This window comes from Chinchilla lanigera, unplaced genomic scaffold (genome assembly GCF_000276665.1).
Source record: "Chinchilla lanigera isolate Chin_1 unplaced genomic scaffold, ChiLan1.0 scaffold00034, whole genome shotgun sequence".
NCBI lineage: Eukaryota > Metazoa > Chordata > Mammalia > Rodentia > Chinchillidae > Chinchilla > Chinchilla lanigera.
Window position 1 is genome coordinate 12,103,965 of NW_004955435.1, and position 18,240 is coordinate 12,122,204.

The following is an 18,240-nucleotide window of genomic DNA, read 5'->3' on the forward strand; positions in this document are numbered from 1 at the left end:
ATGATAGAAGCCTCTAGATAGTCTATTAATATAATTCTCTTTCTTTTCCTAGCTGGGCTTTGCAGATTTAAACCTGGCAGAGTTTGCTGGATCAGGAAATACCACTCGTCGCTGTTTACTGGAAGGCTATGACACCAAAAATACGAGACAGGATAACTCCATTCTTAAAGTAAGCACGCTTCAAGATTTACATGCCGGCAAACGGGGCCCCCTGCATGTCAGTAATCCTAGGTGTGTCTTTCAAGGACAATACATGCATCAGTAATGAGAGCATAAGCTCACCACACCAGTGACATACTACCTGGGGGGAGAAAACCTATCCAAATCAAAGAAGCAGTGAAAGGTAGCAAGTTTTGGCCTTCATGATCCTGAGGTGTTTCTTGTCCGTGTTGCAGACATTTAAAGAATACACAACTCCCACAGCATAACTGTTCATTTGGGCATAAGGAAATGAATAAAGACGTTAAACTGTTTGTAGCTTCCAGAAGGTGATTTCCATAGCAGCTGCGATGTACCCATAGAAGTCGCTGGCTTTTCTTGTAACTAGGGAAGTGACAGGCAAAACTTACTCCGGGCATCTGCCCTATTTTTCCCAAATACCATCAGGAGCCGCGTGTTCTGTAGCCACCCAGCCCCTCCTGGCTCCGTTTTCCTCTCCATCCCTTTTCCTGTCCTCTCTTTTGGGAGACTTTCCCGTTAATGAAGTAGCTGCTCTTGCGCACTGTCTTCTCTGCCTGTTCTCTCCTGACCAGCTGATCGTAAATGTGCCTGACATTTCTCATTTCTTTAAAAGGCCCATTTCCGGCAGCATTTTCTTTTTCAGTTTCTTCTCCCCGAACACATTCTAGGCTTTCTTATCACTAAAACCTGGGCCACTTCCAAAGTTCCAGGTAAAGTTTCCCCTCTTGCCACTCTCTATGCTCATATCATTTCGGTCTCCTCTCCTCGCTGCCTTCAGCCCTACCGCTGTCTCACTTTCCACTCGCATTCTTCGTCAGCCCCTGCGGGCTTCTCCTTCCTGCTCTATCCAGCTTAGAGTCCGTGGTCCAGGAATCTGGATTACCGTACTCTTAGTAATACTCTGGGCCCCTTTGCCCATTTCTGTCTCCTGAGTACTCTCCAGCCCTAATTGGCCTCAGCTCTCTGCCTTCCCTGAGTCTGCACCCTGTACAGAGCCCTTGCCGGTCCTCGTCGTGGCCCAGGAAGTTTATACTTGTGATCCCGTGGAAAGTTATTGGAATTCTAGCGAGTTCATTCCAATCTACCACTTCCAGGGCAACCCATGGCGAGAATAAAGACACTAAGGCATATTTGTAGTTATGGGAGCCAAGGGGTCCTAAGTCCAGCCATGATGATGGCGAACTGGAACAAAGGCCTCGATCCAGGGCCAAACCCAGGTTTTATTAATTCATGAAGAAAGGAGTGGCTAGAGGATGAGTGACTGTGAGAATGGCAGGAAGTAGGTGAGGGCCGTGAGCTGGGCTAGGTGGGAGGCCTGAAATCGCCTCTGCCATATGCAGAAACTAATCTGCATAACACAGTGGCGGTAGTATGTGATGTTTTGGGGTTGGTGCTTCACCTCTGATGTGTAATCTTTTATGCCCTGGGAAGTTATAGCCTCTTATCCCAGCTGACAGCGTGGAACACGACTGCCCATCCTGCCTCGCCCCAGCTCACACATTTTATTTGGAAGCTACGGGGGCTGGAGAAACACTGCCCTGTCGTCTTTGCTTCAAAGACTGCACATCAGCACCAGTTGTTCCTCCTTCAAGGAGAGTCGTCCAGGTGGTCCTCCACCGCATCCGAATGTCCGAGCATTGCCGGAGAATTCGTACAGCCAGACCAGCTGGCAGGACTGAAATAAGGCTCACCACCACCTGCAGCTGTACTCTGCTTCCTTTCCCAGCTTTAGATATTTTATTTCCTGCCTTCTTTCTCCTCTCTGCACACAGCACTCTTGCTGTAAGTCAGTGGTCTTACCTTAGCCCTTATTGAGCACTTAAAATCTGTTAAACTCAAATTCCCTATCTTCCCATCACAGAAGTTACAACTCTGCCTTTCTCCCCAGCCTTACTATCCTTTTGCCTCCTGCTGCAGTGACTGGACTGTCTCCCTGTCAGAAGCCTAGTGGCTTTTCTCTTATGCTTCGGAATCCAAAACTTGCCTAATTGCGGGTTTTTCTCCTTCGATTATCTCTCCTCCTAATCATCTCTCCCTCTGATGAGCCGTTCTTACAAACATACAAACAGCCATAGTACCTTCCTCACTTTTTGTGGTACTGAGGACTGAATCCAGGGCCTTGTGCTTGCTAGCCAACTGCACCACCACCCTGCCCATAATTTTTTAAAAAGGCAGAACCAGAATCTTCTCTCTTCCAACTTTGGTCATATTTCTCTGTTCTCCTGCCCTGCACAGTTCCCTAAAAGGGGTGAAAGAGAGAGAGAGAGAGATCGCCATCTCCTTCCTGAGACATTCAGAATATTCAAGAATGCTATCTTGATAGAGTTGGAAACCAGATTGTAGGGTTCTGTGAAAGAAGTGAGAAAACCAGTGGAGCAGGATGTTTGACATTTAAAGCGAAAGGATAGTAGTGGAAGCCCTGGGATGAGGAAATTCGAATGAAATAAAGCTATAAAAGGTGTATGGCAGCCTTTAGCTGGAAAAAAAGTAATATATACATATCTGTTATTTACAGAGACCATGAAGTTTGGGACATGGAGTCCTATAATCAGATCTCATCACGGCCCTCTGCTAGCTCCCTGATCTTGAAAGTATCATTTAATCTCTCTAGGTTTAAAATGAGAATATCACTCGTAGGAGTACTGAAGATTAAATGAAGTGATACATGTAAAACATTTTGCTCATTCCTGTTACATTATAAATTTTCTACTCATGATCTTTGTTAATGTTGTTGTTGTTACCATTATTATTCCCATAAGAATGTGAAATGGGCCAGGAATGGTAGTGCACGCCTATAATCCTAGCACTCGGTAGGCTGAGGCAGGAGGTTCGCAGTGAGTTCGAGGCCAACCTGGGCTAGATAGAGCTCCAGGTCAGCCTGAGTTACATAGTGAGACCTTGTCTCCAAAAAAAAAGAATGTGAAATGGTCCTTAATTAAATATAGTCAGCAATAAAGAGCAACATTTCAGAAGGGTTTAGAAGAAGCTGTAAGTGATCTAAAGCTAAAATAAAGGCCAGAAATGGTGTACTCACAGAAGCCACCAGCAGACATCCAGTGAAGCATTAACATAGCAGACTGCAGGGAAGCATTACCAGACGCTTCCACGCCACAGGAATCTGGAGTGAAGACATAAAGCAGATCAGTACAGCCCGCACTCCCAGGAGGGAGTTACTGGAAAAGCACTTGCTTTTTGTTCTCATCTCTTCCACTCTTGATTTTTAAAATTACAAGATTTTGAATGTTAAAAATGATTTTGAACCTGTCTGTAGAAAGCAGTTGTTTGACGTGGATATAACCCAGTGCAACAATCATTTTATTTAATGTTTTTTAAATAGAAAATACTGGACATACTCTGAGGGGAGGGATTCAGAGAACATGGCTTCCAGTCTCAGAAAGATCTTTTATAGTAATATTTCTTGTTCTTCTGTTTAGGTTTTGATCAGTATGCAACTGATGTCTGGTGACCCGTGTTTTAAAACGTAAGTGGATGCCCAGTAAATATACGTATCTGAAAGCATAACAGAGATTTGTTTACAAGTTTATGTTAATATTTTATAGTTTTTTCAGGCAAGTAAATCCTTTCCTGGGAGACTGACCTGACCTTCATAGAAGTTACTGTTCCCTGTTACCAAATGACCTCTGTACACTCTACTTGAATTGTAGGTCTTTTGTCATTTTTAGGCTTTGAGTAAATCATATTTTAAATATGCAAATTTATATACATATACATTAAATGTACATATATTTTTTAAAGTATTGGCGTAATCCAACTTCTCATCCAACAGATGAGAAAAACTAAGGCACAGAGGAACTGAGTGACTTGGCCCAGTGTCTGTGTGTAGCACAAATATCTGAATAACTGCTAGAGGAGTTCATTCTACTATTCTCACTGCTTTTGTTTTCAAATTTTTCATGATGCAAAATTAGAGAAACTAACAAAGGTTCAGTAGGGCTTGGGTGTAGGTCTGTGGTAGCATGCCTGGCATGCATAAGGCTCTAGGTGTAATCCTTAAAACCATACACAGAGAACTACAGCATATCTTTAACATTCTCAGGTTTAAATTCTAGTTTTAATAGTTTATGAACAGAAGATTTGTTACATAGATTGTATAATGTTTCGGAAAACCAAATGTTATACTATCAAGCCAGTATTTATTTAAAAAAGACAGCCAACCAGCCAACCTAGCCACCTAACCCTAAACATTAAAATGAGTTCTATAGTTCTCTATAGTTTATCAGATAGCCACCAGCTCTTGTAAAACAATGAAACTGATCTGATAACTGCTGATGAAGAAAAAGAATATTTTGGGCTGGGGATTTAGCTCAGCGGCAAAGCGTCTGCCTGGCAAGCGCAAGGTCGTGAGTTCGGTTCCTGGTACGGGAGAAAAACCAAAAAAAAAAAAAAAAAAAAACCCAAAAAGAAAAAGAATATTTTGATAGAGAAATTGTATGCTATAGCTGCGTAATCTGGTGAAAAGAAAATCCAGGGATGATGTAATTGTCATAAATAGCAAAGTTCTAGAGCATTCATAGCCTGAAAGAAACAAATTACATTTATCAGGGTGACTTCATAAATGTCACTGTCTCCCAATGCAATTCTTGAAACATCTCTGTGATACTTTTGAGTGAGGATGTGAAGGTTGAGGGTAAGCAACTAATTTGTCCGGAGTCCCAGGATTCACACATACATTCAGGTGCTTACATACTGATTTCCTACTACGTGCTGTTCACCCAGCCCAGCTAAATAAGACAGCTCCTGCTCTGGCTGGATTCACATTTATGGGGAAGACTTAGACACAGCATGAGAGTCACTGAGGTGTAGAAAATAGGATCACTGCCCACTGTCTGTGAAGGCCTGGAAAATCCTCACTGAGTGGGTGACACTGAGCTGAGTTTTAAAGGATAAATAGGAATTTACTAAGTGCAGGAGGTGGTCCAGGGAGAGAAAACAGTTTGCACAAGTTCATGGCACTGTTATAGCTCATAGGATAGTTATGCGTTATCTAGTAGGTAGTGCTATCATTTTAGGAGGTCATTTTTATCTGTCATGAGCTATACTTCCAGCCTCCTTGAACACAACCTTAACATTATTCTAAAATTATAATACTCCCATCACTTTTGTTCTATAATTTAATAAAATTTAAAAATAAACTATTTTATTAGTTCAAGAGATAGGTTTTTTCTCTAGACCAGAACTCAAAGGGCCTTGCATGTCATCCTCATGAACTTGAACTTTATCCCAAAGGAGCTGTAGGAGGGTTTTAAAGCAGAAAGTCCCACGTTCAGAGGCACATTCTAGAAAACCCAGTAACAGCGTGGAACAGAGGTTGCCCGGCCAGCAAGGGGACTCAGAGTCACCCGGAGAAAGGCCCAGACTCAAGTAGTTCGTGGACGGAGGCAAAGAGATGACAAGCGGGAAAGATAATAAAAGGAGAATGTGGGACTTGGAAATCGATTAGATAGATACGGGGAAATTTAGTATGAAGGAGGTGGAAGCGATGTCTAGGACTCTGGTTCTGGTAACTCCGAATTTTGTGATGGCTTTCACAGAGACAGAGAATACAAGAAAAAACAGGTTTGAGAGGGAAAAAAGAGTTTGGTTTGGGGGATATATAGAGTTTTATAAACTCGCAGGAAAAATACTGGGAAACATCCTAAAAAGGTATGTGAGTCTGAAATTTAGGAGACCCTGAGGTGGAAATAGTCTATAAATTAAATAGATTTGATGGCAGTGTTTATTTTTTTAATTATTTGTTAACATGTACTAATTGTATGTATTGTATAATTGTATTAGTGGGTTTCCGTGTGATATTTCAGTACATGATTGCAGTACATACAGATCAAATTCGCCTCCCTCTATGACGACAATTTTAAATATGTCCCCAAGAGCCTGAACAGCCTGGGGAGTCCATTGAGCTAATACAGGGAAGATGCAGCTGCCATGAAATGGGTCCAGTGCATCGTCCCTTCTGTCACCTTCTTGTTTTCCTACCTCAGGGTGACTGAGAGGTAGTTTCTGAGAAGTGGCCGCCTCTCCCTACAGGCCCTCCACGGCCAGGCAGTGCCCCTGCTCTTCTCACCATCATGTCGTATGAAAAACCTTTCTTCTCAGTGAATTTTATTCAGGTTGTTTAAAGATGCTTTTCCTGGCCAGGCGTAGCGGCAGACACCTGTAATCCCAGCGCTTGGGAGGCTGAGGCAGGAGGATCGCTGCAAGTTAAGGCTAGTCTAGGCTGCAATGTAAATTCAAGGCCAGCCTGAACTGCATAATTAAACCCTGTTTCAAAAAGACCAAAAAAAAATGTTTTTCCTTATGGTTTTTTTCCCTTTTACTAGTGTATTTTTGTGATACAGGGTAGTGATACTCACTTTGGGGATTTGGCAGGTCCACTGAACATACTTCGATCATTTTTAATCCTTTTACCCCCTGTCTCTTAGCTCCCCTCCCCCAATACCCTTCCCTATCTCCAAATGTATGCCTTCTTAGTCCCTACTATCTCTATTTTATTTTTTTATTTATATTTCCGGTTTCTCGATAAGAGAAACCATGTGATATTTAACTTTCTATGTCTGACTTCTTTCACTTAACATTATATTCTCATGTTCCATCAGTTTTCTGTCAAATGACATGCTTTTATTCTTTATGACATAGTAGTACTCCATTGCATATAAATGTCCTATTTTTTTCTCCCATTCATCTGTTGATGGACATGTAGGCCACTTCCAAGATTTAGCTATTGTAATATGTGATTTTTATCCTTGATTTTATCTATGTAATTTATTATATTTGAGTTATAGATGTTGAACCACCTTTGCATCCCTGGGATAAAGCCAACTTAGTTATACTTTATAATCTTTTTAAAGAGTTTTTGAATTCTGTGTGAAAGTATCTTCTTGAAGATGGTTGCATTTCTTTTCATCAAGGATATTGGTCTATAATTTTCTTTTTTTGGTGAGTCCTTACCTGTTTTGTTATCAATGTGATGCTGGCTACAGGGAATGAATTTAGAATCATTCCTTCCCTTTCAGTGATAGGGAATAGTTTAAGGAATATTAGTGTCGGTTCTTCTCTAACCACCATACGAAGATGTTTTAGCCAAATTGTCTACTAATATTACATAATCTATACAGTTATTGATTGTATATAGTACATTATAGTCAGGAAAGTTCTTGTCAACGTGACTATCACCTGCCAACCTTGGTCCCTGACAAAATTTAGGGGTAAATCCATCAGGTCCTGGGTTTTTCTTTGTTGGTAGAGTTTTTATAACTGCATCAATTTCATTGCTTTTTATTGGTCTGTTCAGGGTTTTTGTATCTTAGTGGTTCAATTTTCATAAGTCATATGTGTGTAGGAATTTATTTTCTTCTAGATTCTTCAATTCCTCTAGATTCTCCAGTTTATTGGAATACACATTTCTAATAATTCTGTAGGTTTCTGGTATGTCTGTTGTAATTCACCTATTTAAGTTCTAATTTTATTGATGTGGGTCTTCTCTTTCTCTTAAGTTTGGCTAAGGGTTTATCAGTCTTACTTATCCTTTTAGATAATCAACTCTTTGATTCATTGAGCCTTTTTATTTCTTACAGTCACTTTCACTAATTTCCACTCTGATCTGTATAATTTGTTTCCTTCTGTTAGTTTGGGGTTTTGATAATTCTTGTTTTCCTAGGACTTTCAGATGTATCATTAGGTTTTTTATTCGGGGTTATTTCTAAAGGCAGGCACTCACAGCTATAAATCTCCCTCTGAACACTGCTTTCGTAGCACCCTCCAGATCTGATATGTTGTATTTCCCTTGGCTTTGTGGGTACTGTCCCTCTTCCTTGTCTGTCTTTAGAACTGCCTTAAGTATTTTCTGCAGCACTGGCATGGTGGTCATGAATTTCTTTAGTTTATCCTTGTCATGGGATGTCTTCTTTTTTCTTTAGATTTTGAAGGTTAGCTTTGTAGGATATAGTAATCTGGGCTGGCAATTATTTTCTTTTCGGGCTTGAAAAGTTTTACCCCCGACCCTCCTGGCCTTTAAGGTTTGTGCTGAGAAGTCTGCTGTCATTCTAACGAGTTTGCCCTTACGGGTCACTTCGCACTTCTCTCTAGCAGCTTTTAGAATTCTCTCTTTGTTCTGACTTTCTGTCATTTTGACTGTGGTGTGTTGTGGAGAGGTCCTTTTGTGGTTGTGTTTTGGGTTCTAAACCTCCTTTTCCTTGGTGTCATCTCCTTACCTACCTTTGGGGAATTATCTGCAATAATTTCACGGAATAAATTTTCTCTTGGCCTCTATATGAACCCTGTCATCAAATTCAGCGTTCCTTGAATTTGCTCTGCAGAGTCACGCAGGAGCTCTTGGATAATCTTTTGATTGTCTCGTTTCTTCATTAGTACTGACTATATCAGCCTGGTCTTCAGGTCCTGATATCCTTTCTTCTGACTGATCTTGCCTACAACTGAGACTTTCAGTTGTGTTTTTTATTTCCAGATTGTTTGCTTGATTCCTCTTCACAGCCTGTGTCTCCTTACTGAAGTAGTCTGCATGTCTAGCACCGTCTTCCGTAATCCATTCAGCTGACTGTGCGCAGTGGACCCTTGAGTTACAAACTCAATTCGTTCCCGAGGGCTGGTTGTACTTCCTCTTGTCAGCTGAAGGTCCGGGTTCCTCCACAGCTGTCAAAGTCTCTGTGCTTACACGGGCGGATCTCAGTGTCCTTAGACATTGGCCCCAGATTTCTCAATTAACCCCCTACAGGAGGATGTTGTAATGTTCCTTCCCGAATTCTTTAAGGGTTAAATCTGTATCTGAGACCACCTGGAAGCACAAGCGGCCAGTATCAGGTCATAACTCAAGACTTTGGTCGTAGGTTAAAAAACTAAAATTCCGGGGGGCTGGGGATTTAGCTCAGCGGCAAAAGCGCCTGCCTGGCAAGCGCAAGGTCGTGAGTTCGGTTCCCGGTACCAGAGAAAAACCAAAAAAAAAGAAAAAAAAAAGAAAAAAAAACTAAAATTCTGGTCATAACCCACGTTCATATGCCCGGCTGGTCATAACTCGAGGGTTCGCTGTATTTTTAAGCTAATTGATCAGCTTAGTAATTGATTCAGCCGCTTACCGTTGTCTTTCTTCGATCTCTTTAATTATTTTAACTGTGAGATTTTTTTTGATTCTTCAGTATTTCATCCACATCAGTCCGTAGAACCAGCATTTGGGGAGTTACACATTTTTGGAGGCATGTTGTTGCCTTATTTTTCATGATTCTTACGTTTAAGTTTGTAGACCAGTTAGGATAGAAAGCTGTGCACTATTGTGGCACTGTTAGCAAGCAGATGTCCCTGTGACGTTTTCACTGGGATTTGGCTTGAAGGCACCCACTCCACCTATTCAAAGTACTGTGTTAAATCCGTAGCACAGCACTGGCAGGCAAGAGCAACTGCCAGGAATATCAGTATCCAAAGAACCAACCATGTACAACGTAGAATTTACAGTTTGTTTTTAAAATTGTCAACGCTTTCAAAAACCAGGAAGACAAAGGAATAGGAATAATAAAGGATAGGCTAAGAAACAGAAAAAAAAAAATAAGAAAGAGAAAGAGAATGAAAAAGAAAACAAGTTTTGATGGTACTATTTTTATACCTGGAAATGAGAGGGGAGAGAGGTTTGAGAGATAGAGGAGGGAGGGAGGGAAGGAGGGAGGGAGGGAGGAAGGAAGGAAGGAAGTGAGAGAGTGGGCAGACAGGCAAGCAAAGCAAAGCAAATATAAATAGAAAGCACGAGATGATATGTGGTGATTGGATCCAGTTAATAAACGAGCAGAAACAGAAAGATGACCAAAGAAACAAGCTTTGGTGAGAAAGAACCTGACAAATCAAGGTAAGACAGTATAGAGTCAAAAGCGACAGTTAACACTTACACGCACTTGGGTATACACGCATGCCCCACACATACAAACCACAAGAAAATAGGGTTTAATAGTAGTACCCAGACATGGTGACACACGCCAGTAATCCCAGCATTCGGGAGGCTGAGGCAGGAGGATCTCTAAGTTCAAGACCAGCCTGAACTACAAAGTGAGTTCAAGGCCAGCCTGAACTACAGTATGAAACCCTGTCTCAAAAAGACCAAAATAATAATAATAATAATTATAATTATGCACAAGAAAAGAAGTGGAAATTTGAAAGGATGTGAGAGGGGAAGGAAAGAGATGAGAAGAGAATATAAATGGAAAGTGAGAAAAGATATAAGGAAATTACACATAGTTAATGAACTAACAGAAACACTAATTTAGCAAATCCTATGAAGCAACCCTTACTGCAGGAGAACAGAACGCGACATGGTAAAATACTATAGAAGTAAAAGCAGTAGCCACATTTAGAACCACAATATACCCTACCCTGGTACTTACAAAAAGAAACAACAATGGAAGACAAAAAAGTCTGATACTCCTCCTTGCAGTTGTATTTATTTGAGGGTATAAATTTGTCCAGAGTTCCCCTCTACCTCAGTTCAAATAGGCAAGGCCTTATAACAGAGCTCTGGGGAGTCTGAGCTCTACCCCTCTGGTTGTGGGTGAGAGCTTGGGTAAGTTGGCCAGTGACTGAATTAAATCCCACCTACTGGGCTAAACTCCTCTGTACCTGGGGTGATGGGACTGGAGAATCCGGTCCACCAATTCTGTCACTTGTGTAGCCTGTGAGAAAGTCCAACACATGGACTAAAGCTCTAGAAATTTCCATACTGTGCTTTTGGAGACATGGTTACCCAGAGTCCGCGCACTCAAAGTCACCCCATTCACCACTGTGCTGCTTAGTACGGACAAGGTTCATGTCCAGAGGCCTTGGGTCTGATAGGTCCTGTCCTGGGTTCAGCCCACACAGCCGCCAGTCACCAGAGTGTGACCCACGTGGGACTCTCCTTGCTTTAGTGATAATAGAAATTCAAACTGAGGCGACAACACGAACCTACAGGCAAAAAATTTAACTGAGAAGGAAAAGAGAATGGGGAAAGGGCTTTGGCTTGACGGGAAGAAAAGCTGAAGGAGGCACAGCTCTGACTGAGAAGGTCTGACTATGTTATTTGTTGATGTTTGTTAGTTTTACCTGCAAAAGGCTAACGTTGGGCCGGGAGTGTTGCTCAGTGGGAGATGCTTGCCTGGCGTGCCCGAGATCAGCAGCCTTCTAGGGCTAAACAACCGCTGACTACGCAGCCAATCTCTAACAGTTTTTCCAACTTTCAGCTCACCCAAGGGTCTAGCTCTGATTCCTGAAATGCTTACTTACAGGCCTCCTTCTACGTCAATGTCTATACCAATTGCTGGTGAATCCGAGTCTCTGGAAGAAGACAGAAAGGGTGGCGAGACCCTCAAAGTCCACCTTGGAATAGCAGGTATGAATTTGTAGCTTACCTGCTTTTTGTGATTTGTGACAAACAGTACTACTTGGTCTCCTAAAAATCTCCCAAAGGCCTTCCAGATATAAAATTTTACGGGCATGTGACCTGAAATGGCCCTGTTAGTATCACCGGAGTTTTAATTCCGGTTAAGCCAAAGCTTTATTTTGTCCGTAGTGGTGTGCTGTGGCAGATGGGTGAATGTTGCAATAAACCCCACCCCATTCAGTGCATCAACTCCACAGTCAGAACAGGAGACTTCAAGACTTTTCCCATTCTGCATGCCCAGCAACCCGTGCCAGTAACCTCTCAGTGTTGCTTCTGTTCCAGCCGTCTCTTCTCCTCTGTCTCTGATTCTCAAGCCTAAAGGTGCGTCCACATCACCCAGAGGGCTTGTTAAAACACTGCCAGCACCAGCAGCCCGGGTTCTGGACTCAGTAGGATCAGGGTTGTGGCTGAGTTGTGCATTACAAACAGGGAGATCCACTTTTTCCAGGAACACTTTCAGCAAATCAGAATCTCTGCTAGGAGTTAAAGACCAGCCTGGAGGTAGATACCTGTAGTCCCATCTGGGGCAGGAGGATTGCTTGAAACCAAGAGTTCGGGGCCAGCCTGGGGAACATAGTGAGTCTCTACTCAAAAAACAAAACAGAAACCAAAAATAAAAAAGTGTGCAAAATGTCAAGTTGTCTGGAGGAAAAGGACGGAAGAGCTTCTTTCTGTCTCCCAAGTCATGTGAGCAGGATGTGTTATGTGAAATAATAGAAAGAAAGCTGAAGTGAGGGGATGAACATTCTCATTGCCTTTGCAAATATGCAGTGGTACAGTTTCTTACAGATAATGATGGCTGTGAAATTTCCTGAATTAAGGTCTGCAAGTCCTTTTTCTACTTTTTACTTTTTCATTAACTTCTTTCCCTTCACATGTAAATATCCTGAATTCTTTATCGAGAAAATAAATACCCACTAACTGCATCTTCCTCTACTGCTGTGTCATAGACTCTAACAGGCTGGTGCTTATTATCAGGTAGGTAGGTAGGTAGATAGATCAATCGATCGATCGATCTAGTAGATTATTTGGCAGCATTTGTTGGTCCAACTGTATACAATATCATTTACTGAGTTGCTGCTATAATAACTATATTACTGCTTCTAAGGTAAAAACAGTTCTAGTTACACTCTCCTGAAAACAGTTTTTCATTCTGCAGAAGAAGCCTACTCCTGGAAATATATAATTGCTACCTGGAATATGCATATGACCAGGGAATTACAGTACCAGAAGTGGCTTTAGCACTGCCTTTTTTTTATAGATTTACAAACTGATAAAAATGAGTACTGTAATCAGTTTCAAAAGAAATTTCTCCTCAGTGCTACCTTCCATGCTGTGTTGATGTAAGCCACAGACATCCCAAATTATAGCCTATCGCTAGCAATGCTAACACTAAAATAATAAAGTATTCTTTAGTTCATGCTCTTAGATTTTGGAGAAAGCAAGATTTCCTCAAAAACTAGTGAAATTCTGCAATTTTGTGAGGATGTATAAGAATAAACCTGATTTACTTTTACTTAAGAAGTGCCAAACACAGAAATATTTCTGATTTTAAGATGGAGTGCTGCTAAATGTTATAAAAAATATTGTAATTCTTGACCTGGGGATATAGCTCAGCAGCACAAGCACCTGCCTGGCAAGCTCAAGGTCCTGAGTTCGATTCCCAGTACCCCCCCCAAAAAAATACTGTAATTCTTTAGTGAACCAAAATATTGAAGTATTTTCTTTTTAGCTGGATACAGTGGTGCACACCTGCAAACCAAGCACCGTGGGAGGTGGAGGCAAGGAAGTTGTTAGTTGAAACCAACCCAGAATAACTTACCAACTTAATGAGACCCTGTCACAAAATAAACTGTTTAAAAAGGGCTGCAGGTATAGTTCAGTACAAAGTCCCCAGTATCACATACACACAAAAAAGATGCATTTTTCCCTTTTACACTTTCCAGCCTATTTTTCTTGGTAATGAGCTTGGCGTAGTTTACAAATGCAGATTATAATACAAATTGATCATTAACTTGTTTGCAGTAATAGTAATGCCATATTATGACATATTGCAGATCTTTCAGCAAAGAGCTCCTCTGTTCCTGATGAGCTGGGCGCCTGTGGACATTCCAGAACATCAAGCTATGCAAGCCAGCAGTCCAAAGTATCAGGTAGAGATTAACAGTAAAATTGAATTCCTTAGTGTTCCAAGGGGTCTTGAAACTGCTGTGGTATAGAAGGACTTTATAGATTTCATTGTATCTGAGATTAGTATCATATCCAAAGTGATTTTTCTCTGACAGGATATAGCACATGTCACTCCCGGTCATCTAGTTTCTCTGAGTTCTGCCACAGGAGAAATACCTCAGTGGGAAGTACATCAACAGGAATTGAAAGTATTCTAGAACCTTGTGATGAAATGGAGCAGAAAATAGCTGAGCCAAATCTTGATACTGCTGATAAAGACGACGCACTCTCTGAAAAACTCAACAGGTATCCTTTTCGATTAAAGGATAAATTTAAATTTTTTTTTGTTTTCATAACATAATATAAAGGAGGAAAAAACTGTGATTGTTTTCAAAGATGCCCAGTGAAACAGGATTCTGTAGAATCTCAGTTGAAGCGAGTTGATGACACCAGAGTGGATGCAGATGATATTGTGGAGAAAATACTACAAAGTCAAGACTTCAGCCTCGACTCCAGTGCAGAAGGTGTGTAGAGGACTGTCAGGTATAGACTTCCGTGTAGATCCAAGTCTGTGTAGTCATGCGGTCAGCAGGAAGGAGGCGGTACATCATGCTATGACTGCATATTTGTAAATAAATTTCGTGCCCAGAGAAATCTCAAGATAATTTTGTGGCTTATTTCTGAGAATGAATATTGAATTTGGAAAATGAACAAACTTCAGTTCACAATGATCATATTTTAGGGAATGCAGTTCAGTGGTATAGCAAGTGCTTAGCAATCTCTAGCACTCCCTAACAAGAGGAGCAATTTTAAAGGAAACTTGCCTTCAAATTATGGTTCAGGGCCTCCCACATTCCTTCCCTTGGATAGCTGCATCTCGGTCTGCCCTAATGCTTCAAGTCTCTGTTATACTTTGGAGGGTTGAGACCATGGTTTTAAGATAGCAGTGAATAACAGAACCCTTCGGGCCCTCCTTGGTGTTTTCCCTGAAATGACAGTTTACGCGCTACCAGTTTGAAAGGTACAATTACACAGGCTGGTGTGAAAAGAGAGCACTTAACAGTGGAAATGAGAATTTGTGGGAAGGGCTGTTTTCAATAGTGAGTTAAAAGAACAAGAGCTTTACAAAAGGAGATAAGAAATAACTGTTAGTATAGCTTTTAAATTGCCTGGTTTTTAATTCTTTAGTTCTAAATAAACTGAAATGTGAAATAGGAATTACTGCAGCGTGAATTGGGTGACTTAGTCTAATATTGTACGTACAACAGATGTTTTACTTGTGTGTTACAGAAGAAGGACTGAGGTTATTTGTGGGTCCTGGGGGAAGTACAACCTTTGGCAGTCATCACCTTCCAAACAGGTATGTGGTCCAAATGGAACCTTATTAAAATTCAGATTGACTGTTAAAAAATTTCACAAGCGGGGGCCAAAGATCGCAAAGCCTTCGTTAGACTAAAGCTGGAAAACACAAACACCAGTAGTTACACGAGAAGATCAACAGCTCTTAGTGCGACTTTCACTTTTTCTTATTTTATTTCTTTTACATTATATAAGGTTGCTAATTTCCTTAGATGTATTTTTAGATGATATTTTTGAAGGGCTAGTACAGCACTGGACAGGTTGTGCAATAAAAAAGATATTTAGAAGAGTTTTGGTCTAACATTGTAAACACAGCAAAGCAAACTTCCATTTTTATCTTTTTTCTGTTTTGAGCACGAGGGATTGACCCGGGGCCTTATGCGTGCTTGGCAGGTGCTCTGCACTGAGCTACGCGCCCAGCCCCCAGATTACGTTTGCAGTGAGTAATCTTTTTTTTTTTTTTTTTTGGACTCAGAGTCAAACTCAGGGCCTTGCACTTGCCAGCCAGGCGCTGCGCCGCTGAGCTACTCCCCCGGCCCTCAGTCAGCAGTCTTACGTATTCTGAGCATTATGTACCTACTCAGCAGCATAAGCTAACAGTCAACTTTTCTTATACTCGGCTTTTCTGCACACCCTGGAGTCTAACATACCTTCCGAGAAAGTTCTAAACACAAGCATCCCTTTGGGAATTCCTCAAATTTAGAAGAAAAATCACCCACCAGACTTAACCACATTGATTCGCAGTAGAGAGTGAGTTCCCCTTGTCCAAAGTGCTTGGACCGGGAGTGTTTCGCAGAGATTTTTGGGTTTGGAATATTTGCACTTTTACCAGTTGAGCATCCCACATCTGAAAACCCAAAATCTGAAATGCTCTGAAACTTCTTAACCATCATGCAAGCCCTTCAAAAGTTTCAGATTTTGAAGGATTTCAGATTTTCAGATTAGCAGTGCACCCTGACTATAGCAGAGTGGTGAACGCAGATGTAAATGAGACCCCAAGAATTCTGTTGCTCCCTTGCTTCCATCACCCCTGCTACTCTATTTCCGTGTAATGTTTATGAAGCGTGCCCACATAACTACAGAGAACGTTCAAGTTGCAGGCCTAGGGGCTGGAGATGTAGCTCAGTGGCACAAGCACCTGCCTGGCAAGGTCCTGAGTTTGATTCCCAGTACCAAAAAAAAAAAAGAAAGAAACATTAGAGTTGCAGACCTAGGAGAGACCCCTGCCCAAGGCAATTATTTTATTCTCTCATGCTTAAATCCGGAAATAAATCCATTTGTTCTGTCCATAGTCATTTTAATAAGTATTTCCTCCATGTCTGCCCAAAAGATGCAAAATAGAGTCTGACAGCAAATGCTTACGTGAACAACTAACAGTCAGATATGACAGGTAGATTTAAAAAGGACATACAAAGACGAAATGAGGAGAAATTTGAAAAAGGGTGTATAGAGGACGTAACACAATTAGACCTTTCTTTAACATTTATTAACCTGTCCACTCATTAACTTCAGTAACTGTTGAGCCACTTGGGAGTGAGGAGACACAGAAGCAAGCCTTTTACCCCCAGCTAGGTAATGGTCAAACCCAGAGATGGCGAACCTTTCAGAGACTGAGTGCCCAAACCGCCACCCAAAACCCACTGATTTATCACAAAGTGCCAGTGCTGCAGTTAAACCTGAGTATATACTAAGGACTTAGCTCAGAAAAAACAACTCATCCACTTAGCTCCTACGCCAAGGGAGCCCAGACTTCATTTTCACGGGTTCGCCTGCATGGCATAGGCTCACCACCACTGGTTTAGCCCACAGCACCGGTAGACTACAGCCAGTGGATCAGTTTGCCACTGCCTGTTTTTAAAAAAGCAAATGTCACTGGAACACGCCTACACCTGGTTAGTCATATACTGTCAGTGGCTACTTTGATGCTATTGATTCTACGCTATTGATCCTGTTCAGCAGCATGGTTGAGTAGAGCAGCAGAAATTACATGGCCCACAAAGCCTAAAATATTTACTGTCTGACACTTCCCAGAAGGTGAGATAGACAACCAAAAAACTGTAATAACATGAAAACTATAATGCATAGACAGAGAGGGACTTCTGAGAATAGCAGCAGCACACTCAGTAAACTTTCAGGAAGAGCTGATACTTGAAGCGTGTTTGGGAGAATTAAAGATCAGTGGGAGTTTGGAAGGCAAATATGGGGAAGAAAGATACTGCTGGTAATAGGAGCAAATAGGGTGAAGCTATAGTATTAGATGATAAAGCTGGGCGCAGTGGCACATGCTGTAATCCCAGCGCGTGGGAGGCTGAGGGAGGAGGGTTGCTGTGAGTTCAAGGCCAGCCGGGGCTGCATAGCAAGACGCTGTCTCCAGAAATAAAATTACGTAATAATAATCATAGGCAACACTGAGCAATTATTAGTTACGTGCCAGACACAGGGATGTATATGTACTGTATTGACTTCTTACAGTATCTCACAGCACTCTGTAATTAGTATCTAAAAAGTGGAAGCAAAGATGCAAACAAGTAGAGATTATTTGCCTCAAGGTCTTAATATGGTAAGGCATGAAACGAAGATTCACACTCGTGCCTCTGAATGCAGAGCCCATTGCACCTACCCACTGCACCATAGTGACTTGTGAATAATATCACATAACCTGCTCAGATAATTACGAGTACACAAGTTCTTCTAGGAGAGCGGCGTGTGAGAGGAGTTTTGGGACATGAGGCTGGCAGGTGTCTTGGAATGCAGGTGTAAACCTCAGTCGACGTTACCGTTCTCCTTACAAGTGCAGTGGGAGGCAGCGGTCGTTCCTGCAGGGAAATGCCTTGTCAGGTTGGCGTTTTAGGAAAGTAGCTGTAGTCTGATTAGAGGAAGGAGAGGCCGATAGCAGAAAGCCAGGTAGAAGAAGTATGATTCCAGCCATAAGGAACTTAAATAATAAATGATCAAAGCATGGACCCGCTCATCAGACTACCTGAGGTCAAATTCTGACTCTTTCACCATTTGCTGATGTAATTATCCTCTGTGAGTCTTTTTCCTCACCTGTAAAATGAAAGTTACAAATAAGTTCCCTAGAGCTGGGGATATAGCTCAGTGGC

General features: G+C 41.6%; 1 protein-coding gene across 1 annotated transcript in view; it reads left to right on the plus strand.

Annotated features, from left to right (window-relative positions):
- Positions 1 to 18,240, plus strand: part of Fam102b (family with sequence similarity 102, member B) — a 65,199-nt gene that overhangs the window by 42,853 nt on the left and 4,106 nt on the right. Inside the window, exons 6-12 of the mRNA XM_005389101.2 lie at positions 53 to 169; positions 3,615 to 3,661; positions 11,454 to 11,557; positions 13,666 to 13,761; positions 13,894 to 14,083; positions 14,174 to 14,301; positions 15,068 to 15,137. Of these exons, the coding sequence (XP_005389158.1) occupies positions 53 to 169; positions 3,615 to 3,661; positions 11,454 to 11,557; positions 13,666 to 13,761; positions 13,894 to 14,083; positions 14,174 to 14,301; positions 15,068 to 15,137 (752 nt within the window). The remainder of the gene's footprint in view (positions 1 to 52; positions 170 to 3,614; positions 3,662 to 11,453; positions 11,558 to 13,665; positions 13,762 to 13,893; positions 14,084 to 14,173; positions 14,302 to 15,067; positions 15,138 to 18,240) is intronic.